The 27,727-nt window shown below is 50.0% G+C and overlaps 2 protein-coding genes across 3 annotated transcripts; both read left to right on the forward strand.

Moving 5' to 3' along the window:
- The first annotated feature begins 132 nt into the window (after positions 1-132).
- Positions 133-10,702, forward strand: LOC141964488 (nuclear pore glycoprotein p62-like). 2 transcript variants are annotated; one of them, XM_074914954.1, is made up of 12 exons: positions 133-491; positions 1,044-1,489; positions 1,986-2,096; positions 3,394-3,522; positions 4,890-4,985; positions 6,016-6,127; positions 6,275-6,419; positions 6,648-6,697; positions 6,805-6,939; positions 7,560-7,671; positions 8,537-8,603; positions 10,488-10,702. In XM_074914954.1, exons 1-12 carry the CDS (start codon positions 214-216, stop codon positions 10,577-10,579), a joined length of 1,773 nt encoding a protein of 590 aa, XP_074771055.1. In that variant the 5' UTR covers positions 133-213; the 3' UTR covers positions 10,580-10,702. The 2 variants fall into 2 exon arrangements, with proteins under 2 accessions (XP_074771055.1, XP_074771056.1); XM_074914955.1 differs by having other exon boundaries at positions 136-491; positions 1,044-1,438.
- A 1,153-nt stretch (positions 10,703-11,855) lies between these two features.
- Positions 11,856-20,084, forward strand: RBM41 (RNA binding motif protein 41). The gene is made up of 7 exons (XM_074914957.1): positions 11,856-11,920; positions 12,793-12,909; positions 13,461-13,653; positions 15,685-15,889; positions 17,244-17,620; positions 18,188-18,362; positions 19,643-20,084. Exons 1-7 carry the CDS (start codon positions 11,913-11,915, stop codon positions 19,798-19,800), a joined length of 1,233 nt encoding a protein of 410 aa, XP_074771058.1. The 5' UTR covers positions 11,856-11,912; the 3' UTR covers positions 19,801-20,084.
- The last annotated feature ends 7,643 nt before the right edge of the window (positions 20,085-27,727 follow it).

Genomic DNA, 27,727 nt, shown 5'->3' on the forward strand with positions numbered 1-27,727 from the left:
GCGGCGGCGGGGCCAGCCAATAGCAGGGCAGGGCGGGAAGAGGCGGCAGGGGGCGGGGCGGAGCGGCCGTCCCGTGCGTCATCGCGGCGCGCGGCGGCTGGGCCCGGGCGGGGCTGTCGGCGGCGCGGCGGGGCTGGGGGGCGGGCGCGGGCGCGGGCCGGGCGGTGGGAGCCGCCGCCGCCGCCGGGAGCTGTGGGTCTGCCCGCAGGCGCCATGAACCAGTTCAACTTCGGGGCGGGCGCGGCGGGCGGCGGCTTCGGTCTGGGCACGCCGAGGACGGCCGCCACGACGTCCACGACCGGCTTCTCCTTCTCCACGCCGGCCGCCTCGGGGGGCTTCACCTTCGGGAGCGCGGCCCAGGCGCCCGCCACCAGCCAGCCCGCCGGGCCCTTCTCCTTCAGCAGGCCGGGCGCTGCCGCGCCTGCCACCTTCAGCTTCGGGACGCCGGCGCCGGCCCCCGCGGCGCCGGCAGCGAACGTGTTCCCGCTGGGGTGAGAGGCCCGGGGGGCGGCCGGGGCGGGGCTGGGGGCCCGGTGAGCGGCCCTGGGGGCCCGGTGAGCGGCCCTGGGGGCCCGGTGAGCGGCCCTGGGGGCGCGGTGAGCGGGGGCGGGAAGCGTCGTCCTTGCCGCTTTGGAAGCCTCTGGCAGCCGTTCTCGGGGGCGGGGGGGAACGAAGCGGGTGGTGTTCGCCTTCGAACGGCACTGGAGCGCGTTCGGGAGCGCGTCCGGCGAGACCCGATGTGTGTCCGGGCCGGCTTTATCGCCTGGGGGTTGGGAACCAGCTGTTGGCTCGTCGGTCTGTGATCCTGTGGCTCTCAGTGCCTTCGGGTGCCTGGGTGGGTGGCGGGAGTTAAGGGGGAGTCAGTATGAAGAGACTTTACAGGGGGTTGCGGGTCACAGGTGGTGCCAGAATTGAAAGATGAAGCTGATCAAGCGCATATCTCTTGGAAAGGCGATTTCTGCTGTCAGCGCAGTCTGTAAGAAAGCCGACTCGGTACTTGGCTGGGTGTTGTCTCCAGCAGATTGTCTTCTTTTCTTCTCTAGGGCAAACGCACCAAAAATCAACTTTGGAGGCAGTACTGCAACTCCAGCTACTGGAACCACAGGGGGCTTTGGATTTGGTAGCTCGGTACCGACCAGCGCGCCCTCAAGTCAAGCAGCAGCCCCTTCTGGCCTTGTGTTTGGATCTGCTGGCACCACCACCACCACCGCCGCCGCCGCCATCTCCCAGTCTGGGACCACTGGAGGGTTCACGTTCTCCAGCGCTACCACAACTCAGGCCACAGCAACCGGCTTCAGCGTGGGCGCTGCAGCTCTGCCAGCTGTGCCCACAGGGTTGAGCTTCGGAACGGCCCCGGCAGCTGCTGCCACCACGGCTGCCACCTTAGGAGCTGCGACCCAGTCAGCAGCGCCCTTCAGCCTCGGGGGACAGCCTGCCGGTGGGTGCCGGGGCTCGACAGCGGCAGCTGGGAGGGCTGGTGGCACGGAGGGTGAGTGGGGCTGGGCTGGAGGTTCTGCAGCTGCCAGCTTCTGCTGGCGTGAAATGAAGCGAGTGGCTGGGATCGGTGGTTTCTCTCGTGTGCTTGTCCAGGGTCTCTAGTGACAAGTAGCAATTGCTAATTAGCCTTTGTGTTTGGAGGCTGAAATAATTTTGCCAGTGCGTGTGGGAGTGGAGAGTCCGGCACAAGTCCCGTTTGCAGCTTTTGACTTACTTGTTGGTGCCAGTGCAGGCCTGGGAGGGAAGGTGATCAGCTCCGGGGCGAGGGGGATGTCCATCTGTGTTAGTCATTCTAATGAAAGTGAAAATCTCTTTACCTAAGGAGCTTCTTAGCCCGACTTAATTTCCTGTGCAATGCAGAGCTTTTCTTAATTTGACTATTCATGATTTTCTTATACTGCTTCTGACCTGACAGTTGCTGGGGTCAGTGGAAGCTGCAGTGTCTCTGTAGTAAAAGTCTTGTCTCTTCCTTCTGCTACTTGTTCCAGGTCTCAGCTTTGGGTCCCTGACTTCCACGGCAGCCACTAGTGCGCCCATGGCAACCCTGACCACTAGTACCAGCCAGGGACCCACTCTGTCCTTTGGAACCAAACTGGGAGGTAGGAGGTGATTTGGGGAAATAATGACTTTGTGACTCCACCTGTGACTCTGTGACTCTTCTGTCCTTTTGGGATTAGTTTTCTAAACTGGAGTCTGGAAATGGGCAAGAAATGTTTGTCACTGTGAATTTGCCATGGCATTAGGATTCTGTGACAGTTTGTAGAGCCACTGAACTTAGTATCCTGTGGTTTTTATCGTGTCCCGTGTGCCAAATTCTGTTCTGTGCTTGTTGCTGGAGCGTACGGGAGGGTGCCACAAGTTTAAAGGCCGCCTTGGAAAAAAGGTACAATTGAGGTAGAATAAGAGGAAAAATAATTAAGAATTCTGACATCCTTAAAAAAGGGATGTAGGCAGGTGAAGTGCTAAGGCTTGAACAGCCAGCCCAAGCCAGAGTTGACCTATAGATGAATCCTGCATGTTTTATAACTGAAAACCATTGTGCTAGTAGGTATTGTACTAAGTTATAACAAACCACCTATTCCGATGTAAAAAGTGCTCAAGCATTGAAGCACTGCAGCCGGAACTACAGGCCCCACGCCAAAGCTGCTAACTTGTTATGTAACAATTAACAAAGTCTGTAAACTCGCTAGTGAAAGATGTGGCTTAGACACAATATAATCAGTAGTGAGGAGAGAATGCATCCAACTTGCCTTGTTTAGCCTTGTTCAAGGCTGAGAACCCAAGTATCCGGCCTTGTCAGAAACTCCCTTGGTTTCCCCCCCCCGAGCCCTGGCCAGGCTTTGGGTGGAATCCAACGGGAGAATGAAACCAGAAATTTCCCGCTCAAAACAAAGGTGCCAGCTGTTCTGGCCTGTCGATCTCTGGTAGATAAGGCTGGGCCCGTTTGCAGCGACTTTGGAAGGCTCACCTACGGGTGGAGGCACCGCGTAGGATTTCCCACTGCCCGGGACAGGCTCCAAACCCTCGCTGTGACCGGGGCTGCCCAGCCACTGCGGGGCTGGGGGGTGGTAACATATGCAAGTAGGGATGTATTTTTCTTAATCTCTCTTCCTTCTCTTGTGTAGTAATGATTTGATGCGATACCCTGTTTGTTGCTTTAAGTGCACTATTCTGCTTTTTCTTACTTCATGTTTTCTGTATTACACTGTTACATTATTTGGTTGTCACTGGTAGAATACGCCTACACTTTTCACTCTGGTGTCCGAGTTTAATTGGTATCCTTAATCAGCAAAAAACTAGGCAAACTTGTGTCGCATTCTCAGCATGATTCTTCTGAAACTGGTGAGAGCTCGATGTGGTTTGGTTGTACAAGACGGGCGCTTTCTCCCTCTGTAGTGACATCCACAGCTGCTACAACAGCCGCTACCACCACGACCTCCGTTCTGGGCTCAACGGGGCCAACGTTGTTCTCATCTGTAGTGAGTTCTTCAGCACCGACATCGTCTACGGGCACGGGCCTCTCGCGTAAGTCCCAGCGCACAGATTTTACCTGCCGGGGGAATGAAAGAGCTGCATAGTCAGTGCTGCCTGTCGGTAGTGGAGCTGCGGCTGCTGGGGTAATGGGAGAATTCAGCTTTTCCCGCAGTTTGCCACGTTCCTTCTTTGTGATTTCCGGCAAACTTTCTTCAGGTCTGAAGCACGTGGAGGGTTTTTCCCAAACCAAAGCGCGCTTTTGATTCATAGTGGGCAAGCAGCACGGGGCAGTTTTAGCTGCGTGAGAATTTTTTGTTTCCCTGTCTGGGTGGCATCGCCAGAGCTGAGCTTTCCAGTGCTGTTTCAGCTGCTGTCTGGCAGAGCCCAGTGCCTTGAGTCTGGTTACCTCTGCCTCTTGCATTAGGTGTCCACTCTTCTTTAAGAGCAGTGGCCTGTGACAGTGGAGATGCAGCGTGCTTAAAAAAAAAGGATTCACAGAGCTGTATGCTTGCAAGTTCCTCTGGTAAAAACTGATGGGTTTTCTCTTGCAAAATTACTTTCATGGCAGGAAGTAGTGTCTGTTTTCTGATGGCGTTAAGGCTGTAGTCCAGGTTTGAAGACAGTCCTAAGAGCATTCTTAGCCTGCAGTGAGATGTTAACACTTCAGCTTCCTTTGATTCTGGAGACCAGTGACAGTAAATGTCAACATTTACCAGAGCTAATACAACTATTCCCTACGTTATGTTGTCTTACACCTACCTCTGAAAGTCTGGGCAGCTGCTCCCTAGGGCCTTCCCAAGTTTTTATGTTAGAGCCACACTGATTCCTTTTAACTAATCAGCTGCAATGTGTAGATGCCATGTATAGCAGCTTAGCAGCTTGTATTTTTAGTGGCTCTGCAGTGCTTGCATTGCTGCTGTCGTTCCAAAGCTGACCTTAATCTTAGTGTTTGAGCTAAGGGGCATGCTTTGTTTATCAGGGTGGTTTTGGTTGAAAATTGGTGGGTTGTTTCCAGGCAACTGAGACGTGACAGTCCTGCAGTCTGTGCAGTTGTGTTGCTTTAGCAAGGAAGGCTGATGCAGAGGTTGCATTTCCTGCCTGCCAGTACCCAGTACCCTCTGCTTATTTTAGCATTTGATAGCAGTTAGAGAATGCAGAATAGGTGAAGAGAAGCGACGGTAGCTTGGCGCCTGGGTCAGCAAAGCTTCCTGGAAGAATCGCAGAGCATTCTGGCTACTTCATAGCTTCAGCCTGCCTTTTCTGTGTTGTGTCTGAATGATCCTTCACGTAAACAGTGATCCTGGCTGATGCAAATAAAGACTGGGTGGAGATGAGAGAGCAGGGAGGGTAGGCCTTTTCGTAGGGGCACAGTATTTGGTGGGTTACACAAACTCTTCAGTGCTGTCTTCCGTTTACAGTTGGTGCCCCTTCCACTGGAACAGCCAGTCTCGGAACACTTGGGTTTGGCCTAAAAGTTCCTGGAACAACAGCTGCCGCAACAAGCACTGCCGCTAGTAAGAACGACATGCTGGAATACCGCAGCATTCCTTTTTCTGCTCCTCTTTTCTGTCTCCCCAAATGCACAGTTCTTTATGACTTCTGAGAGCCTGTGCACAGCAAAGGGCCTCTGGCCTCTAGAACACCCGTGGGCTTTGATGTTCTAGTCAGGAGCAAGTCGAGTAAAGAGATGAGCTGCTCCTCCTCCAGCCTGCCTGTGTGGGTGCAGAATTGCTCCAAGAGATGAGGGAGAGATGTCTGGCGGGGGAGGGAGAGGCCAAAGACTTGTGGGGAGTGTTAGGGAGAGATGTTTTATGATCCAGTTCTGCCCCTTCATTCTGTTTCTTCCATATTGGACGTTTCAAAGGGTTGGATTTCATTAACTTCCCCAAAACCCAAATCCGAGATGGGTGCTGTATGTCCAAGTGGCAGCCCTCATGTGAAGGCCTGCAGTGGAATTTGCTGCTGCAGGGTGTTGGGATTCAGGCCTGAACATCCTTTTCTGGTTGCAGTTACTGGTCAGTTTTTAAGGTAATAACATGGATGGTGCTCAGCTCTCAGGGTCTTTCTAGAGCTTGTTTCTGGAGGGACTGTGAAGAATTTGAGCCCAGTGCCTGGCAGTACCGTTTGATGGCTGGCAGTGCCATCTGACAGATGCTTTTAGCTCCGTGAAACCAGACATTTCATCTCCTGCAGAGATGGAGGAGAGGAACTGGGTGTGCTGATAGTTCTTAGGTCTAATATTAAAACCCGAGGAGATTGAGGGGTGTTTGGGCTAATGCTGTGTTTCTCTGAATAATGCCCAGTTAAGTGCAGGATGACATTTCCTTATTTTACTAGAGCTACTGGTCAGGGATTTGCAGTCCACTCCTCTGTCAAGGCGTGCTTCGTTCCCTTCCTGACAGACGTGGGATTTGCTTTTTTGTTTAAGGGACCTATTTGATCTCATAGAGCACTGTGCTTAAAAGTGTACACTGGACCTGTTCTTGATTTGCTAGGTAGCAGATGTGTCCCCTTCCATTGCTCGACTTGCATCTCTTCTTTCAGGCACTACTTCTGCTTCTGGCTTTGCTTTGAATCTTAAGCCGTTAACTACGACTGGTTCCACTGGAGCTGGGACCTCTACAGCTGCCATCACCACCACCACCACCGCCTCCAGGTGAGTGTTGTGTAGCAGCTATTTCCTGACTGGGGCAAGGGGCAGCGTTAATGCTGGTGTCTGGTGGAGGGAGGGGAAATGCATGTTGTCAGGTTGATGTTTTGTTTTTTGATCTTGTGTTCTGTACTGTCTCGTGCTTCCTCTCAGCATGCCTCCAGTCATGACTTATGCCCAGCTGGAGAGTTTGATAAACAAGTGGAGTCTGGAACTGGAAGACCAAGAGAAACACTTCCTACATCAAGCTACACAAGTTAATGCCTGGGATCGGACGCTGATAGAGAATGGAGAGAAGGTAAGGGGTCATCCAGTGTAACCTGATTTTGCCTGCTTAGATCCTTAAAGGCCTTTGGTATTACAAAGGCAGCAAACAGCTCCTGTGGATTACGTCTGGGGGCTTTTGAAAAACTCACTGGATGTCTGTTCTGGTCTGCAGGTACTGAAGCTTGGAAGTCTGTTCTGTGAGTTTACATGATGATAAAAACTTCTGAGTTTTTATAATGTAATCATCTTCTGTTTCCAGATTACTTCATTACACAGAGAAGTAGAGAAAGTGAAGCTTGATCAGAAGAGGTACGGAACTGTGAACACTTGAGATGATTTTTCATCTTTCATTGTTGTTTGGCAGATCTAGAACTACATAAGCTCTAGGTGGGGTAGATAACATTTTCTCTTTTCAGACTGGATCAGGAACTAGACTTCATTCTGTCGCAGCAGAAGGAGCTTGAAGACTTGCTGACCCCTCTGGAGGAGTCTGTGAAGGAGCAGAGCGGGACTATCTACTTGCAGCATGCCGATGAAGAACGGGAGAGGACGTAAGAGAGAAATCTGCTTTGGGCGTGTGATGAGCAGGCTAATGTGGTGATGGTCAGTCAGCAAGAAGTAGAGTTGGGGTGCCTGACAACATTGAACTGTCAGTGGCCTTTTTCAGATATTTCATCCTGATTTATGCGTGGCACCTTAATTTTATGCATTAGAAACAGGGGAATTGCCTTAAATGAGCATGAAAAGCACTTTGGCTGTTGGTGTAATCAGCTGTCTGGGAAAAGGTTACTAATTTTGGCATAATCTCTAAAAAGGAGTGATTATCCTGTGACAGAAGCAATGAGGGGAGAATGTGCTGTGTGTGGCTTAGGCATCCTTGTAAGCCTGAAGTGTTGGATGGTAGCAGGGACCTGGACTGGCTGGTTCCTTTGGTTGTGACAGAACTTCCAGAAAGGCCTCCACGGTATTGTTTGTCTGTCTCTGTGCATCCATCAAGAGAGAAAGATTCTGTGTGACAGAATGCCTTTTGTGCTGCTGCTCCCAGCTACCTGCCGGCCTTGGCTGAGCGGCGTGGCAGCTAATTCTGATCCCCTAGAGTGGGTGTGACTGGGAGCAGGTCTTCTGCTGTTCACTTTAAACATTCTGAGCTTCGTTTCCACGTGTGTTGCAGGTATAAACTGGCTGAAAACATAGATGCCCAGCTGAAGCGTATGGCACAAGACCTGAAGGACATCACAGAGCACTTGAATACATCAAGAGGCCCAGCTGACACGAGTGACCCGGTAAATCAAAGGTTTATTTTTTGTGTGTTGATAAAGAGACAAAGATATTTAAACTCTTTGTCCACTCGTGGATACCCCACTGCCTGTGGTTTCAGCCTTGGAAGGGTGTTGTGTTTTGTCCTTGGGTTGTTTCTCTTCTGGTAAGACTTGTATTATAACAGCACAAGCCAGCCTGACTTGGGTCCTTACTCTGCAGTTGTGTTAATAGTCTTCAGAGTATCTCATTCTGGCATGAACTGTGCTTATTGGCTTGTTGTCTAATATTCGCCTAGATTACAACTTGTTTCTGAGGCATTTCTTAACTTTGATCTGGCTGTGTGTCCCACTGCCTGTGACTTTCTTGTGGCAAAACTCAATATTGTTCAGAATGCCCTCCGTAGGTGCTGAGTGTGGTATCTTGGACTACTTCTGTATCCCCATGAAAACAAGATCAGAATCACCAGCTCTTTCTGATATGTATTAAACTGAAATTGATACTCCTTAAGGCTTTACTGAGAAGCTTTTTTTTTTGGCGTAAAAACTTCCCTTCATATTGCAGACGAATTATTTTCCCATTCCATCTTACTGTTGCCCCCTCAAGCCTCAGGCGATTCACGTGGTGGTGGTTCCTAGGTCTGAACTGGAATGAGCCGAAAGCACAGGCATGTACTCTAAAGCAGTCTGTTTCCTTGATGGTAAAGAGAGGCAAAGCAGCACAGGTGCTGCACAGACTTCCCTGGGGCACTGGCTGCTGGGTTAGTGGAGCTGTGCGTGCGAGAAATTTGATTGCATTGTGTTCCAAAGGCAGGGACAGGCAGGTTGTCTTTTACTGCTCTTAGTTTTTATGTCGCACAGTAAATGACTTGCACCTTCTCTTTCTGCTCAGCTGCAGCAGATCTGTAAAATTTTGAATGCGCACATGGATTCATTGCAGTGGATTGACCAGAACTCAGGTGAGAGTTGTCTTGGGGCTTTGGGGGAATGTAAACACAAAGCATGTAGCTTGTGTGCATGTGTTTCTCAAACATAAATGCATTCCTGAAGATTCCTGAGGAATCTTCTCCTCCTTGCTCTCCGTGACACTGTCCCTTGAATTCTCCTGATGTGCATCAAGGCCTCTCTTGAGAAGTAATTCCTGGCAACTGCGGATGCTTTGCAGAAAAACACTGCTTGGAATGCATCAGTGCAAAGCAAAAACCTTATGTCAAGCTAAGGTTAAATATTTCCACTTCTCAAATGTTGTGGGGTTTCCCTTTGGAATAGGAAAATTGGCAAAGTGTGTGTCCGTGTCTGTGGGTGTCCCACCCTCCTCCCCACAAGTGGAAGCGAAATCCAGGCAAGACCATGCCCGGTGTACTCGGGTGCAAGCAGGCTTACTGCTGTGCATGTGTAAGTAGTGTTACTGACTTAGGTCAGGATGGAATTTGGGTTTTTCTTCCAGAACATGTATGTTAACTTCTGCATTCCAAACGTGCCTTTATTGGGAAATGTGGTGCACCTCCTGTGGCATCAGAATTCTGACTTTATAGAATGTGTGTGAAAACAGCAACTGGATCCCTTTAAATTTTCCTAGAAAGGAGACCCATTTTTCCTCTGTCATTCAGAACCCAGGAAATTGTCGTATCAGTTAGTAAGGATTCATTCTCTGTGCTGGGAAGTGTAGATCTAAAGAAACAGTAGATCTTTAGTTCACCTTCAAACAAGAAAGATGCAATAAGCCTAAGAAATGGCAGGTTTTCAAAAAGGTTCATGTGTGTCTGTTTCTGTGGGGTTCTTGGCAAGGAGGAGAATTCCTGTTACTGTGCGCACTTAAGTGCTATGGTGGAAAAAGGATGCAATTTTGAAGTAAACCTCTGCATAGCCCTTGCCATTTGTAAATTGAGTAGGCCTGGGAAGGACATGTTCCTTAACAGTCTTTTTGTACATAAAAAACCCCCAACCCAACCCACAAACCAGAACTAGGACATCCGTGCTTAGGTAGCGTTGCCAGCTTTGCTCGTGTGGACGCATCCAGGAGGGTTTCACAACAGCCGGTGATCTTTTCTCGGCACACTCATACACGGTGGCTATTAACTTGTCTGACGTGTTGAGCGGTTCTGTGCAAGTGTGGCACTTCATGCGAGTTGCTGTTAACCCCACTGCCACAATTAAATGGCCTTGATGAACGAGGACGTGGGGTGGTGCTGCTTCCACAAGTGAAAGCAGTGTTTGGACACTTGTTCTGACCTTCTGCCTCTTCCTGAGAGAGCCAGCCAGTCTCCTCTGTCGTAGTTACACCCGGATTCCAAGCTGAGCGTGAGAGATCTGGGAGGCAGTGAATCAGACTGCCGCTTTGTGCCATAATCGTTTTTGCATGGTGAAGTTTTGAAAAGTGGCAAACCGACACGTGTTGCTTAATTTGTTACTGGGAGTTGCTGGGTTTGGCACGATGCACGCAATGGAACTGAACCTGGGATATCTCTCTCCAAGCCACGGGCCGACCTAATCCGTAGCCCTGTTGCACAGCTTCTGACAAGCTTTCATGGAATTAGAAACAGCTTTAGTGTGTGCCCAGATCGTTTGCAAGTTGTGATGCCCGATGCGTTTAAAGCCGACGATCAGTATTTCCCTACGTATTTCCAATTCCGCCTGCCAGTCCCGGAGTGCCTCAGAATACTTCTTAGAGGGTCGTCTTTGCCTTGGAGGGTTAGCAGTGCTCTCTCTGGTTGGGTTGTCGTCCTCCTCTGTGCCCTGTCACATCTGAGCGACTGTCAGAATGTTTTTCTGTCTCCTGCAGGCGGGACTGTGCAGGGTTGTGTGTTCGGGTGACTGAGGTTAATGGCCTGTTTCTCCCACAGCCGTGTTGCAGAGGAAGGTGGAAGAGGTGACCAAGGTTTGCGAGAGCCGCCGCAAGGAGCAGGAGCGCAGTTTTCGGATCACGTTTGATTGAATGGCTCCAAGTGTAAAGGATTAACCTGAAATCTCCACAGGAAAGAGGTTTTTGGGGACCTAGGTCTCACATTCTGGCCCGGGCTTGTTTCTTTTCTTGCAATAAAGTTTGTTGTTTGTTCCAGAGGCAGTCTTTGCAGTGTCTGGCTGGCATTCACCCTGTCCAGTCTGAGAGAGGCATGACAGGTTTGTGCAGGAAGCGTGTGCTCTTTGTCTCTGCTGTTTGTAACTGCATGCAGACTGGTGAGATGCACAAATGCTGCCCTTGAGGGATGTGAGCAGCATGTGCCTCCACGGCTGAGCTCTCCAGTACTTCAGCGTAGCTTGAATACGTTCAGTCGGGACTTCCTAAGCTTCTCTGCAGGTCCGTACAGGGATGGTTTAATGAAGAGCTGTCCTCAGAAGGAGCTGCAGCAGTCTGAGAGACTCAAATTCCTCCTATCGCTAGCTGGAGTTTGTGTTTAAGTTAGTATGCTTCCACTTCTGAGAGCGGGCCTTGTTGTCTGTACTTTTGGCAAGAAACTGCTTGTGCTGGTACTTGTAAGCAGAATTTCTGCACAATTAAAACGATTCGATGCGCCAGTAGAAAAATGGTGCTTGTGTGCTGATTTGGTGTCATGTAGCTCGTTCAGTCGCAAGGGTGCAGGAAAGAACCTGGTCAGCCAGTCTGCTGCAGAGACTTTTTAAGAGGCGGAATCGTATCACTGCTTTTTGGTAAGTGTGATTATCAGGCACATTCCAATATATCTTTACTCGTAGGGGGAGGTGAAGGATCACTACTTAGAAAGCTGCCCTCATACTCGGTTCCCCTTTATGCTTCCATTCTGCAAAATGCTGAGGGGGCACAAACGATGTGTTGTGGGCTTTAGTTTACATTTACCTACCTCTGCCTGCACTCCCTTGGCTTTGTCTCTGTTGTCCCCTGGAGAAAGGGAAGGGCCCTCCTACCAGACTGATTGACTGACTTTAATGTGAGTTAAAACCGGTGAGTTGCTCGTTAGCTGTTTTCTTTCCCCAGGGAGTGGATTTCATGGTGGTTAGAGGAGAGGAAGGGGAGTCTCCCAGCTGCTCTCGTGGAGCCTGTTGTTGGCAGGACCTGTGGGAAACCCCTGTGGAGGGCTCCAACCCTCGCCGCGGATGCTCACCGGGGAGCGGGGCCATTTTACAGCCATCAGCAGTTCCCGCCGTCGCTGCTCATTGACCCCGTGACCCGGAAGAGGCGGGACCCGGTGCCGGCCCCGCGCGGCACTTCCTGGCTCCGCTTCCCAGCGGCCCCCGCGCGGGGGCGGGCGGTGCGCGCGCTGCGGGGCTGCCGGGGCGGGCCGGGCGCGGCCATGCGGAGGTGAGCGGCGGCGGGAGCGGGGCCGAGACGGTCCCCGCCGGCTTCCTTCGCGTTCAGCCTTTGCGCGGGGTACTGTCGCTGCCCGGGGGTTCTCCGGTGCCTCACCGGCAGGGCGCGCCGTGCAGGCGGTGAGGCCTCGGAAAGCCGCTTCTTGAGCGCTTTGCCGGGGGCGTCAAACCCTCCTGGAGCTGCCGTCATCCCCAGAGCGGCAGCGAAAGCTTTCGCTTCAAAGTGGGCCACATGCCAGCCCTCGCCGGCGCAGAGTCGGCCCCAAAGGGCTTCCCGGGACAGGCGTGGGCTTCCCCTCGCAGCCGTGGGAAGGCCAAGCCGAGCTGGTGCCAGTGGCCTGATTCCGCAGCACCCACTGGCTCCTGTAGAAGCGCGGGCTGCAGGAGCACCATGTCCAAAAGAGGGGGCGGTGGGGCCCATGCTGGCTCGTAGTGATGTGGTGTGTGTCTGTCTGCCTGGAGGTGACCCCAGGAAGGGAAGAGGGAGTTTGCCATAAAGTGCTGCTCAAATTCACTGTTTCTTTTCACCCTCATTTTCTTTCTTGACTCATTTGAAACTAGCAATGTCTGTTTATTTATACAAAGCAACTTTCCAGCAATAAAAATAAGATTGTATGTGATTATTCCTTTTGCTTTTTTTAAAGAAAAAATCTCCCAGCGTTATTTTTAATGTTCTCAAAGTAGTCCCAAATTTTGGCTTTTCTAGTTAACGTTAGTCAAAACTTTAGTCAAGTAGTTTTGATTCCTTGCTGTACTTCAAATCCCAGGAAGAGTCAAGGACCTTAAGAGGCAGTAGTGCTGGTGTGTTTTGAGTAGTGTTTTCCTCATTGCCTTCCTGACCACTGTTGTGCTTGTGTGCCCCAGGGTCAACAGCAGCCTGTCTAGCGATGAGCTGCTCCTGGAGGACTTGGAGACAGAAGGAGAGAGGCAGCTGAAGAGCCTTCTTCACCACCAGCTCGATACCACTGTCTCCATCGAGCAGTAAGTGCTAATCTGGCCCTTGAGGGGCTGTCAGGGGCCTGCTGGCCCATGGGAGGGGCAGCAGCAGTGTCGCCTCCCTGGGGACGTTTGGTGCAGGCTGTTTTCTGCCAGAACAGCTGCACAAACCCTTCCTCCTTTGCTGAGTCTCCTGCAGGACACCCCAGCAGGAGATAAGCACTCCTTGTTTCCCGTACCAAACACTGATGGTAACTTATTTTGTGAAAATAACCAATTTGCCTGGGCCAGACACAGGGATAAGTTTCTAGGCTGGAGAGCTCATCCCCTCTAGGCTGGCCTGTGCTTGCACCTGTGGGGTGTTATGGTGTCACTAGGTGCCTCTTGCCTGTGTTGGGGCACCTTCCTGCCCTGTGGGATCTCGTGGGCTTGGACAAAGGTTGGGAAACTGTGGCTCAGTTGTGTTTTGGAAACACAGCACCTCTGTCTAGGCACAGCAGGACAAAGCATGGTTAGGGTGAGAAGCCAGCCCCCTCCTGTTCCTCCGGTTTCCCAGTACTAAGTTGTTTCTGCTATTCTATTGCTTTGGGTTACAGGTGCAAGTCAAAGCGGAGATGCTTTGCCCCTGCAGCTTTTTACAAGCCTTTTGGGGAGGAGGCTGCAGGAGCTTTGACCTTGTCGCAGTTCCAGGCCCTGCAGGAGAGCAACAAAGAAACTGCCTCTCTCCGGGAACTGGGACTCTCCGACTCGGAGATCCTGCTCTGGAAGAACCGGGCTTCGACAGGGAAGGTAGGCACGCTCTGCTCTGATGTGAATGTGGTCCCATCCCTCTGACCCCGTGGCCTGTGGCACCCTGGTAGAAAATCCAAGTTTGTAAACCCTCTGGTAAAGAATGGCTGCTCCATGTATCTCCTGTTTTTAGGCCAGCATGATCCCACATTTCTTCTGGCCTGTTTTCTTTGGTGGAATGGTTTATGCTAAAAACTATGGTGGAGAAAGGAGTTGGTCCTTTGGAACACAGCAGAACCTGACTGTATTCCTGCCTCTGCCTTGATGGTCTCAAGGAAATAATTTCACCTGATTATACCTGTGTAAGAAGGATTTAAAAGCTAGAGGAGGAAAAGGAGGGAACATTTCAAAGTGCCTCAACTTTCTCCTTCTGACACATCTGTGGGTGACATGGCTGGCTTGGGATAGCTGTCTGTAGGGAGGGTTTTGTTTGCTCTCCTCAGGGGCTCACAACAGCCATGTAAAAATAGTAGTGCAGAGCTGTTAGACCAAGTGTGTGATTGTGATGATGTACTCCTCTTTGGGTGCAGTTTGCAGCAGAGCAGTGCCAAAGCAGGTTTCTCCCCTTCCTCTATCTTCACCCCTTTTTTTCCACTTTCTAGAGACAAGGCGTGTTTGGGGTTGTCCTATGTCAGGTGCAGTGCAGAAAAGCAACAACTGTGTGCAGGAGGAAGTCGTCTGCAGTAATCATGGATTTGCCTCTCTTCAACTGAAGTAATTTCTTGCTTGGTGTTTATATGCAAACCCAGCCCTGGTGTAGCCTGCATTAATTAGAGTTTAGAGAGGGGTGGTGTTAAGACTGAAAATTAATGTCAACAGTGTACCAGCTGTTGTATTTGGTATGAAATCAGTTCTGGGATGTTTAGAAACAAAGATTAGCATGGAAAAGACTACTTTGGAAGAAAGAACCAGTGACCTAAGGGCACATCTTCTACAGCTTGGGCTTTCTCTCTAAATATCATTCTTCTCCCACAAGTCAGGTAGCTATGTGCAGCTTTGTATGTGGAGGTCTCGAGTGAAAGATTCCACGAAGGAGGAAACAGCTGAGATAGAGAGGACTTCAGACTGCTCGTGGAGCTTTCCTGCAAAGTACCAAGTGCAGACTTCTATTATTTTCAGCTGCTAAGTTGCAGGTTGTTTGAAAACAAGGTACCAGAAATGATTTCCTGGAAGTGCTTTTCCATATAAACAGCCTTTTGTGCCTCAGAGAAGCTGTGAAGTGGTGAATGGATGCTGTGCATGTGTGGGCCCATGCAGTCAGGTGGGAAGGATACCCATAGCAAAGTCTTAGTTGGATTGTGCTTAGTGCAGGGAGAAAGCCTTGTTTGCCTGAGGCAGAAGGATCTGCCACAGTGATTCTTGAACTGAATTTGAGAAAAGAAAATCCACCTACAGCCCCATAAAAGTGTTCTCTGGATTTCAGTAGGGGTGGATGGAGGAACAGAAATGCACCTCCACAGTTGGGGTATGTCTCTGTGCTTTGGCAGCACGAGTCTGGTGAATCTTAGCCCTGGCCCTGTGCAGTGAGGTTTATTTATACAGGAATGCTTGCTTGTAGCCAGCTTAGCTATGAGGTCTGTTGTGCAGTCGCTGGATGGTTTCTGGGAGCTGGCTCATGTGAAGCAGGTCAGGAGTTTAGTCTTCAGTGTGAACCTACCCTCGGGTGCCAAATGGCAGCTTGGGGTCCACGTTTCAGCAAATAAGGTTCTCTCAGTGATGCTAGGGCCATAGACCAAAAGCTTGGTGGAAGCTTTCCCTGTCAGACAGTAAGGCCAGGGAAAGGAAAGCAGCACAGAAAGGTCAGAAGAACAGGACTCTTTCTCCACTTATCTCAAGAACTGAGGCTTGCTGAGTGGTGCTATTTCTGTCCTACCCTTGCAGTAACAGGACCTCCTGGTGACCTGCTCTTTTTGCAGGATGATTCCTAGTTGCACCCACTCCAGGGCTGGAGGACGTGAGGTTTGACTGCTATTCAACTCTCTGAAAATGAGGCATGTGTCATAGCTGAGTAAATCCATGCCTGTCTTCCAGGGCTCTGGGCTGGGAGCTGCCCCAGAGGCCACACAGGACCGACTCCATGCCATCCAGGAGAAGATGGACGAGCACCAGCGCATACTCGCCCTGCCACAGAGGTTTGCTGGCAGCAAGCAGCTGAGCCGGCGGGAGATGGAGATTGAAAATGCCCTCTTTCAGGGAACAGACCGCCACTCCTTCCTCCGGGCACTCTACCACGAAGGTTTGTGGGCTCAAGGCTGTTCCTGTCTTTGCACGGAGAGCTGGGGTGCGTGGGAGTCCAACACATTTCTGTCTGGCCTTCTGTCCCTGAAGACATGGTTCCGTTTTGGCACTGTGGGAGGAGATATTTTCCTCTCTTACATGAGCAGACAGAGTGGGCTTTCGGAAGGGTTTCATATAGAAGTTTGTGGAGTCCATCTTTGACTGGCAAGCACGGATCTCGCTGAGGTGCCGCATGTACTGCAGAGCCCAGCTCGGTGTGCCAAGAGCAGCCAGGGTTGTGCTTTGGTAGAGCCCAGAGGTCCCCCCCCGAGGTGCCTGTGTGGGGCTGGAGACCGTCCCTTCTCTGATTTTGCTGCAGTCTAGCAGGGGTGGGAGGGAAGCAAAGACACAGGGTAGGAAAGAGTAGGAGTGACTTATTAAAGGCTCCCCCCAGTAGCCAAAGTGAAATTGGAGCCCAGTTACTGATTCCCAGTATCATGTCCACAGGGTGACAGCACTTCTCGCCCCAGTAGTGTTGTCCCCGAGCCTGTGGCTTAATGTGACTTTTCTGGATAGAGAGTCGAGGTGTTTTCCAGAGATGGCAAAAACTGCTCCAGTCTGCTTTAGCTGGAGAACATGTGGGCATGAAGCTCCATCCCAGACTGATTTTTGTGTGTAAAACAGTATTAAATAGAAGGTGAGGAGAAACTTCTAAACTCCAACTCCTAACTCGTAAAACACCCCTTTGCTCAGTGTTGATGCTGTTCAACCTGTAATGCAGTGTCCTCTGGCCCCTGCCCCCTCCTTTGGTATCAGCATTGTACCATTTATCAAAACCAAGAGGCAACAAGGTTGAGGCTTGTAGGGTGAGAGATGCCACTTCTGTCCTAATTTCCATCAAATAAAGGAGATACCATTGGTCAGTCCATGCCATGGACCTTCTTTAAAACTAAGAGCTTAATCTGGTGATGTCCCTGGAAGCAAAAAGTTTATATTCCACATAGCAGTGTGGAAAGCAGCGTGGCACATCCTGGCCATGCATCCAGGAGAAGGCGGGTGTGTTGAAGGAGTCACTAAATGTGCTGAGATGTGGCTGCAGATACCTTAGTGAGGACATCTCTGGAATAAATGAGCTCTCTACAAAGCTCATGGTGCAATTGCTGCTCTCTGCATGTTCATCCTGAGCTGGGACACCAGCACTTGCTGGCTGCTGGGACTGTTCTTGTTTTAAATAACCTGCAGGGCCTGGCTGGCAGATGCATGGAGCCTGGGTTGAAATGGGATTTCTCCTGTCTGTGTCTCTTCCCACAGTCTGTGCGTTTTCCAGGTTCTTGGTGGTAGTCACATTACCGTGTTTCTCCATTGTGGATTAGATGACACTCAGAAGAGGGTAACAGATGAAAAGGACCCCATGATTCATCTGGAGAGTGTTTACCAAGAGCTGCTGAGCAAGAAGGGGCCTGAAGAAGTTCAGCCTACCAAGAGTGACCCATGCTCGTGCCCTTCCTTGGCGCCGCAGGAGCTTGTGGCTGAGGAGTCATTGCTTCCAGACCAGAAAGAGCAGGCAGAACAGGCAAGAAGTGCCAGCCTTCCTGAAACAAGGTCCCACCAGTCCTCTCCAAGGCATGTGATTATCAAAGAGCCTGTAGAGTTTGTCCTGGAAGAGGAGATCTGCAAGAACCGTCTCTCAAAGGAAGAACTCCGGAATATACCCAGGTTCTCGTCCTACCATCCTGGGGAGCCCAACAAGGTATGTTGGGATGAGCCAGGATTTGTTCTTCTTGCTTGTTAGCATGCCCTGAAGCTGCTTCAGCAGGCAGAGGCTCCTCTTTGCTGTTGCCTGGAGGGTGCTTGGTTGATCCTCCCAGCCAAGGGAGAGCAGCCTCCACTCCAGGAGGGAAGGACATCTTTGGCTCAAGTGGGAAGTCACCTGGCCTGGCCAAGAGCTGTACTTCAGACCCCAGCCCCTCCTGGCTCTGGCAGGTCGCTAGTCAAGATGTGCTCTTCTTGTTTGGGCCTGACGGACCAGCTGTGGCTTTACTCAAACTGTGCTTAACCTATAGCTGGAGCTTGTTGAGTTTTATAAATAACAAGCTATCAGCACTTGGTGCAGGCAAGCATGATGATGCCTTTGGGTCTAGAGCTGCCTTTCTCTGTACACTCACCTGTCTTCCAAACTCCACTGTTGGCATGCGGGTGGAAGAAGGACTCTGGGAGGGCAGAGGGGCTGAACTAATTCATACCTTTGAGGTGTATGGACTTGGGAGCAGGTTGAAAGGTGTCTGTGTGGCACAGGCCAGCTGACTGTCTGGAACAGGTGTCTGTGTGGCTCTGTCTGGAACAGGTGCTGTATTTGAAGAACCTGGGCCCTCGAGTGACGATGAAGGACCTGGTGTCCTTATTTGCTCGGTTCCAGAAGGAGGACAGCCCGCCGATCCAGTTCCGCCTCCTGAGCGGCCGGATGAGGGGTCAGGCTTTCATCACCTTCCCTGGTGAGTCACTGCTTTGTGCCTCTTTGATCTTCCCTGAGCCAAGAAGGTGCCATGTCTCCCTGCAGGGCCCTGGGCTGACGCCAATCCTGCTCTCCACAGAAAAGGAGGAGAGTTCACTCCCTCTTCTTCCTATCACATGTTTTGCTGATTAAGGATACCAGTTAAACTCAGACACCAGAGTGAAAAGAGCAGGCGTATTTTACTGGGGATAACTAAATAATGTAACAGAGTAATACAGAAAACATACAGTAAGGAAAGACAGAATAATGCACTTAAAGCAAACAAATAGGAAAATACAGGGTAATGCACTTAAGCATTACTATGTGATGGGGAGAATAGTGATTAAGAAAGATCCATCACCACTTGCATACGTTACCAACACCCAGATCCACAGATGCTGGAGAGCCCCGGGTGCAGGGAGGATTTGAAGAACCTTTCCCTACAAGTGGGAAATCCTACGCAGTGCCTCCACCCATAGGTGAGGCTTCCAAAGTCGCTGTGAGCAGGTTCAGTCTTATATACCAAAAATCAGCAAGTCAGAAAGACTGGCACCTTTGTTTTGAGCGGAATGTCTAGTTTCACTCTCCAGTTAGATTCCCCTAGAGCCTGGCCAGGGCTCAAGGGGGAATCCAAGAGAGTTTCCCTGCTTATCTAATTTATGTCCCTTTTAGAACAAGGCCATATGTCTGGTCCCAGGGCCAGACAGCTGGCTCCCTGGCCTTGTTAACTTGCACCTACACAAAGAAGTATAAAAAATACATTCAGTATAGACACATCAGTAATGACTATATGATATCTAAGCTACATCTTTCATTAATGAGCATACATATTTTGCTAATGACTACATACTAAGTTAGCAGCTTTGGCTCAGGGCCTGTTGTTCAGGCTTCAATCTTCAACCTTCAGCACTTTCAACATCAGCATAGGTAGTTTTTTATAACCTAGTATGATACCTACTAGCACAATGGTTACCAGTTATAAAATATATAGGATTCATCTATAGGTCAACTCTGGTTTGGACCTGTTGTCCAAGGCTTAGCACTTTATCACAACATAGGCTTTTTCCTGAATTGGAAGAAGATTCATCAAAACAGAAGGGATGCAGCCTGCTAGATGCTGTGTTTATATTCGGCACCTCACTCTGGCTGGAGGATCCCAGCTCTGCAGTGTATCACAGTGCAGGCTGAGGGTCTGTGAGCCAGGAACATCTGTGTGAACACCACGTGTGTCTGTGCAGAACTTGCCTTGTAACCTGCGCCCATTTTGCGCTCTTGCTGCAGATACCCAGTCGGCCCAGGACGCCATGCTGTTGGTGAACGGGTACAATCTGCAGGGGAAGCCCCTGGTGATTGAATTTGGAAAAAGCAAGGGACATTTGCCAGAGGCTGACTCTGCCATCCCCTGCTCCTCTGCTGGAGGGAACCTCCCTGCCACGTAAAGGATGGATAACCAGGAACCTTGTGGATTTGCCTGGGCCGTGGGAACTCTGTGGTTGTAACTGGGATGGTGAAGGGCTGCTGGGAGTTAACATGCAGATCCATAATCTCAAAATGGGGAAGGGTGAGAGTGGGGACTAGGCTCTTCCTTGAGAGGGATGGGCACTGTCTTCACACTGCTGGGGTGTACTGGCTTTTTCCTTTTGTTATATGTGTGTGTCTGCCTTTGCAGCCCTTTGTGGCAACGGGGGAGGAAGCCATGTAAATAAATGTATTTATTGCAGTATTTTCTGAGTGTGTGTTTATTCACCTTTTGTCTGCACAAGTCTTCTAGAGCCAAGCGTGCTGCACTCTGCTGCAGGACTGTGTCAGCAGAGCTCAGTCCTGGCCTCTGTGCCAGGAGCTAGAGTACTGACTGGACTGGTATGGGGACTGGTGGGGCTGCTGCCCTGTCTCTGATGGCAGCAGATGTGTTGCTTTAGGACAAGAAAAAAGGCCATAGCCCCTTTTCCTCCAAACACTTTGGCTGCACAGGTATCTGATTACACAGGTGCTTTATGACTGCAAATGTCTTGGCTCCTCACCATGGATCACCATAAAGCCCTGTGGCAGGGAGGATGGTTGCTCTGATGGGGCACCGTTGTGGCAGATGTCATGATTTATCTGCTGACCTGTTCTAGCACTTTTTGTGAACAAGGCAAGCTAATGTCATACACTTCCCACAGTATCCCAGTGCTCCGGGAGAGCAACGTCCAAGCACCTGGTGAGAATGACTGAGGGAACCAGGCTTGCCCAGCGGAGCCAAGCTGCAGGTTTTCTCTGCCGGTTCTACCGAAATACAGGTGTGTCAAACAAAGACATTGGCTCAACAGTAAAGTTTCCTTGCTGTTAAGCAGTTATTCTTTATCAGCAGTGCTGGGGTCGCCCAGGGGATTCTCCACCATAAGGGATCCCAAGAATTAGTAAGGGACATCAGTTTACACACACACAAATCATACATATTCATGAGATTTCCTGGAAAGGGGTGTCTTATGATAATGAGTTCCCAGAATTCATTTACATAGTCCCAGCATGCATAGTAAAATAGAATGAGGGTCCTCCGTGGTCGAGGGAAGAAGTAAGCAGTCTTCTTCACAGTGTTCACCAGCTGACCCTCTTTCCAGAGTGTGTGCTGTGCAGTAAAGTCCAGGTGCCTCCCTCCTGAATCATCAGAATCATCCTCCCTAAACAGGGTCTCTGTATCTCTTTGTTCAAGCCCCCCCCCCTTATTTTAGTTTTCCCATTTGGGGAGTTGCCCAAGTGTCCACTGAAGGCCTTGAGTGTGCTACCAGTGATTTATGTCGGGAGCCTAATGAGTGTTTCAATCATACCTAAACAGACAAAGAGACCCAGGGAAACAGTTGAGGAGTCAGGAGTCCTTGAGAAACAAATGAAGCAAAACACAAGCAAAGCTTTCATACATCACATCACAGTTTAGTCTTAGTAATTGTCAGAAATTCGTTTGAGCCCTTTCATTCCCTTTCACATGTGGAGAAGAGGGATGTTCCCACCAGCCATTGTTTTTCTCCCTGCTGCCATTGTCCCCTCCAGGCTGTGTGATTCCCTTCACAACTGTCCTGGTAAATGCACTTGCAACAACTCACGGATACACTCATCTGGCCCAGGCTGCACCGCATCTACAAGGAGGTAACTCTGGTTCAGAGCAAACTGAAAAACTGAAAGAGAAAAGGGGCTGTGGTGGTGCGTTGCCCCGGTGCTGGGAGGCTCTGCCCTGTCCAAGCTCCAGAGGAGCTGGGGGGTGGTTCCAGGCCCCAGAGCTGTGAACAGGCGACACTCTGCCTGCCCTGTCCCGACAGGAGAGGGGGGCCATGGCAGAGGTCGGTCCCCGGGAGAGTCACCCAGGCCCGGGCCTGTCGGCACCCCTATCTCCCTGCAGGTCCGTGCCCTGGGCGGAGGCTGCTGCCAGGCACGTCCCCAGGCTGCGGTTTGCTGGCACAACCCCTGCCAGCCCGGCCTGAGCACTGTGACTGCCGCCAGCTTCTGTTTTCTGCCACCTTCATGCACTGAGGGGAGAGGAGGCTGGGGCCTCCCCACGCAGTTCTCCTGGTGCTGCTGGCTCGGCGCTGGGCTCCGCCACCTTCTTGTACGGCACCGGGCGCTGCCATCTTGGTTTACGGCAGTGGGTGCCGCCATGTTCCCGTGCCCGGCGGGGAAGTTACCGCCATCAGGCTGCGGCGGGAGCTGGTGTGGCGCCGTGGGGGGCAGCCCCGCTGTGGCGGGCGCGGGGAGCCCGGGCCGAGCTGCTGGGTGAGCACCGGGCACCGTGGGGAGAGGGGCCCCAGCAGGGCCCCACCGGCCTGGCCCCGGACATGGCTCGGTGCGCCCCGACAGAAAGGCTGTGACCTGTGCCCGCGCGTCAGCCCTGAGCCTGGGCTGGCTGAGGTGTCCGCGCCAGCTGTGGTGTTTTAAAAAAAAATCCACGCGGGTTTACTAAGCAGCTTCTCCGTAACGTGCATGATGCGCCAAGGGGATGTGGGGTCATGGAGATTTTATTAGTTGCTGGGGTGATTTCTGGGTGGGTCGGCACAGCTTGCTCGCGAGCCCCTCGGCCCCGGCGCAGCGCCCCCGTTTGACCTCGCCCAGCGGCCTGCAGCCTCCCTCCCCAGACACTGCTTAGAAGAGAAGTTTTAAGAAACTGCTTTTGCTCCTTGGAACTCACCTGAGAGTAAAGAGGGTTTGGGAGGGAACAAAGGTGAAATACCGTTAGTTCTTACTGCCCAGATTTCTTCTTCCCATAGACGGTGCACATCACAGCGTGACAGATAAGTTTTTCTGCACTGATGTTGTGGAGCTCAAGGGTCACCCGTATCTAACTTTTATGGACAATGGGGCAGGAATGACTCCTTGCAAACTCTATTGCATGCTCACGTAATGAGCTATGAGCCCTCCTGTATCCAGCTGCTGGGCTGAACTCTCCTTCAAGCATTGCCACTGGCCTTTGGCTTCCTATCGTAAGCATCCACCTCTCCCTGCTTCTTCTTTACCTTCCCAGTACGCAGAGGTGCAAAATAACTGCTCTTACACGTGTAGACAGTCTGCCTCAATGTGTAATGGGTGCTCTAGGGACTCACAGCAAAATTTTTACTTGTCATTAACTGCTCTAACATAAGCCATTTGACTCCTTGTGTGCAAACCGTGAAATAAGCAGAGGGGGTGCTTTTGTGCTGGGACATAGAGAAGATCTACATAAAGCTGAACATCTCTGAAGTCAAACCAGGAGTCCTTTTCTGTAGATTTGTGTTATGGAGGAGTTTCATCTCTTGTCTGCCTTACCCTGTGGATGCTGAAATAAGTCATGGCTTTAGAGGATGTGTTTATATCATGTTAATCTTTCTATATGAAATATTTTTCTATAGCAATAAGAGAGAATGAGACACACTAGTGGCAAGAGATTTAAGGCTTGATATTGTGATAAGGAATTTCAGTTCAATAGACCTTGTCTTTTAATTGCATAACTAACTTCATTGAAAATAGTTTTTAAGCTTTTACTTGAACAACCAGTGATGTGAGCCTTATAGAGAGGGTATACCTTTACTAGGGCATTTTGAGGCCAAACACAGAAAGGCCTTTGCAAGGATCAGGTTTTTTTACCAAATCAGCACTGCCTTCTCGATGCTCCTTTGATTGCTTCTTTAACTAGATGTTTTTAAGGCTGGAGGAGGGAGTCTTTCAATGCGAAACTCCTGTCCTTTATCTTTTGCTATAGCTTATCCATAGGGGTGAAGGGGCTGGGGCTTGGTTTTGTTTCTGTCTGACCATTTTGTTTGACAAAAGCAACATGTGGGGAAGCAAAGCTGAGAAAATTTTATCCTTAAATGCAGAAGACATGTAACCACAGCACTTCAGAAATGTGAGTGGGGTTCAGGAGATAAAAAACAGAGGCCCTGTTCCCTTCATTCATTGTGTGTAGTGGAGGAGGGCCACTCCCTTGCTGGTACAAACTGTCCCGGAGGGGACAGTGAGAAGTGAGCCTTGGTGCAGAATTATGAAGAACAGGCACATGGGGTTTCCCTGACTGGCTGTTGACTTGCGTGTGCAGTGCTGGAAACAGATTACCTTGTTCCTCTGCTTCTTGATTTCCCTGTCTGTAATGCAAAAAGTTGTGGAAGTGCTTAGGGTAAATTAGGGTTTAAAGTCCTTCCCTAGGTGCTAAAGAAATCATCCTTGTGAGTAACTCTTCCTGACCATTTGTGTGGTTCTTCTGTGGTGAAGGAAGTATAGGACTGGCAGGATTTGGCTTTTTTACCAGCACTGCAGCCATCCCAAGTCTTCCCTGTTGAACAGGAGCTCAGCTCCCTTTGCAAAAGTTAAGAGTGGTAATGTGGGGCTGTGCCTGGAGTGAGGCCAGCGCTCCCCATTTCCAGTCCCTTTCTGTTTTCTCCCAAAATGGGAAAACTAAAATAAGGGGGGGGGGCTTGAACAAAGAGATACAGAGACCCTGTATAGGGAGGATGATTCTGATGATTCAGGAGGGAGGCACCTGCACAGCACACGCTCTGGAAAGAGCGTCAGCTGGTGAACACTGTGAAGAAGACTGCTTACTTCTTCCTTCGACCACTGAGGACCCTCATCCTATTTTACTATGCATGTTGGGACTATGTAAATGAATTCTGGGAACTCATTATCATAAGACACCCCTTTCCAGGAAATCTCATGAATATGTATGACTTGTATGTGTGTAAACTGATGTCCCTTACTAATTCTTGGGATCCCTTATGGTGAAGAATCCCCTGGGTGACCTCAGCACTGCTGATAAAGAATAACTGCTTAGCAGTTATGTTGGATTCTGACTGTTAATTTCTTTGTTTCACTACGCTCTCTGCTGCTTTTCTTCATCTGTAATGGCCTTCGGTGCTGCCTTCCAGCCTGTGCTTCCTTCATGCCAAAGGGAGCTGAGAAGATGCAGCTCCCTGGCACTGCTTGTACATTATCAGCTGCGTGACACTGCTGCCCCCCACTCAGCTCGATACTCTTAAGTGTTTTTTGTCAAAGCATCCTACTGTCATGTTTGTCCTGGCTCAGTCTTTCTCTGAGCTCATCCTCCTGTAGTTTCTCCTGTGTCATACCTCTCTGGAGTGTCAGGCCTGTGGCCAGATCTTTGCACCTGGATTTTTTTGTTCCCCTGTGGCAAAAGCAGAGGTAGGCGGACTGGGCAGCCCTGTTTTCCTTGACTCTGTGGCTTCTAGGGAAAATGATTGCTACTGAAGACTCTGTGCCTAGCCTGGATGCCATCCTGGACCATACCTCCTCAACACCAGGGAGGAGCTACTGGCACAGTTTGATGACATTCCAGGCAAGAAGGGCACATGCATTCTCCCCTGGAACATTCTTGGGTATGGGGCTGGGGCGTGTGGTGAGGCAGTGGTGCCCTGAGGATGAGGAAGGGCTAAAAAGCAGAGACAGCTTTAGGACAGTGCTTGACATGGGTGGTCTAAGCCTGTTGTCATCCAGCCTGGCCACCGAAGGAACAAATACAGGGATTTCTGCCTCCTCCCTCTGTATGAAGGAGAGCTTGGGGTACCATGCTGGGTGTTAGGAGAAATGGGTCTAGTTCTGCCTGTCACAGGCATGCTTTTTTTTTTCAGAGGAAACCAATTAATACATTTACCTCCTTTTCCCATCTGTGCAATGGAACTTCCATATTTCTGTGTTATCAAGACTGTTCTGAAGTGTTCTGCTACTTTGGTGTTCCTCACAAAAATGCTTCTAATTAAATGACTGACTAATGAGATCCATGGAGTGTGTGAAATACGCTGTTTTATCTGCACCTCAGGAAGTTCCCTTGGGATCCTGATACAGAAGAGCAGACCAGGGTGCTGATGATTGGAGGAGACTGTCTTTATTTTTGTGTTTGGTATTTTTCAGAAATAAAGATGGGAAGCTGGAGCTGGATTTTGATACAGACAAGCATGATACTTGGATAGCAGAATTCCTTGCAGACCATGGGGACATTCCCAGCAGAAAAGTTCTGCACTCTCAGAAGATGGTTCCAGAGTTTCCTGGCCCAGAAATGGAGTACTCATTATGGGTAAGTTGGCAGGATCTGAAAGGGAGCAGGATGGTTCTTCCCCGGCTTTGTTCTGTGCATGACTCACAGGCAATGAAAAACATTAAATCCAAACTAGATTTTGGCTTCACCTGCAAAAGACTCCATGCAACTAGAATTCTCCTGCCTGTTCTGCTGTGCTGTCCCCTCTCCCAGGCACACTACAGTGTCTTGTACCTGAAGCCTCGCATGCAGATTGTCCTGCAGAAGAAGGTGAACACTCATCTGATCACCAAGAGCCTGGCCACTGTTGAATATGATTTTTGCAAGCCAAGATTCATCGTATCCTTCCTGCCACCTCTTGGCACTGTGCTTACAACAGCCTCAGCACTCTGGGGAGTTCCAGATCAACCTCACAGCTGGGCTCAGGCCTGTCTGATCTGATGCATAGAGAAACCCAGGATTTAAATGAATAGAGAGTCTGAACTGTCTTCTCCTCCCTGTCTTCTGGTCACCTTTGAGAAGCCACATCCTGATGGGAAGCTTAGAAGGGAGCCCTCAGAGCTGCTTCTGCTGGAGCTCATCATAGGGCTCATGGCTCACCTCGGACATGAACCAGTTCCTGATATACCCCAGGGCTGATGTGCTGTGTAGGTGGAGAAAGGCTTGAGTCTTTTGCTGACTGATCAGTTTTGCATGGGAAAATATCCACTGAAATGTGTTTTAAATGACAGCATTATTCAATTCAGTGGAAAAACACTTTATCAAGATGTATAACGAGACCAGGAAAGCCTTTCTTCCCCTCTGTCCTGTTCAGCAGCAGCTGGTTGCTGACTTTTCCTGTCTGACTAGAAGCTGGTCATTTGAGTTCTTGAAGCATGTTAATTCTCATTCCCCACACCCACTCCTAGGCCACTGCAGCTCTTCTGGGAGTAAGATGACTTTTTTGGCTTACCTGCTCATATGCTTTTAGAGACCAGTGTCCACAGAACAGAAACCAGTATCCCCAAGTAGAGCCAAGTGCCAAGAATAATTTACCCTTCAAATCTCTCCCAGAGAGAATTTTGCTTAAGCTGTTTTGAACTACACCTGAGCATCTTTTATCCCTTCTCCTGCTACATGCTTTAAAGGCCATTTTGTGTCACGAATTTCTGTGCTTATGCTAATATGAAAAGATTGACCAAAGATGAAGAGGTGTTACTTAATCTCTGCACCTACATACTTAGTGAGAAATTGGAGAACCAACAAAGCTGCTTTCCTGTTTTGTAGCTCCACATGTGTGTGCTAATGCTCTCTTTCAGAGATTACACAGCCACTGTGTTTTGAGATGGTTTGCAGAAATGCAGAAGGTTAGAAACCTGTACTGGTAGTACCCAAGCCATACTGGTTTTCCACTTGCTTTCAAAGGGTCTTTGGCTTTGCATAGCTGGTGTACATAAAATAATAGATCCTTGAGATCTGGAGTTCAGTACCTGCGGTGTACAGATAAAGTAGCATTGCATTGGCAGGCATGTGATGACTATGCAAATTGCAAATGCATGACCTCTGACTCTTAAGAAGTAAGGAAATTAAAATATATTCAGACAAAAAGTGGTTAATGCAATATTTTAACCCAAAACTCACAGTTCCCCATCTAATAGTGGTCTGTCTAGAACTGAATTTGTGAAACTGGAGTCTGCTGAAGGAGAGCTCACTCTTTGATGTACCGTAGTGTCATTGTTTGTTGTTAAGATTTCTTCAGCCCCGACTGGATGTGCTTGATTTCGTTTTGTAAATGTTGGTCATTTATCTTTTAAGCACAAGTAAAATTGTTAGTCATTAGTTATCTCATTTGTGATATACTCCAAGGCACTTTTCTTTGGTCAGATCTTGCCTGTTCCATT

Source organism: Athene noctua, chromosome 11 (genome assembly GCF_965140245.1).
Source record: "Athene noctua chromosome 11, bAthNoc1.hap1.1, whole genome shotgun sequence".
NCBI classification, from domain to species: Eukaryota; Metazoa; Chordata; class Aves; order Strigiformes; family Strigidae; genus Athene; species Athene noctua.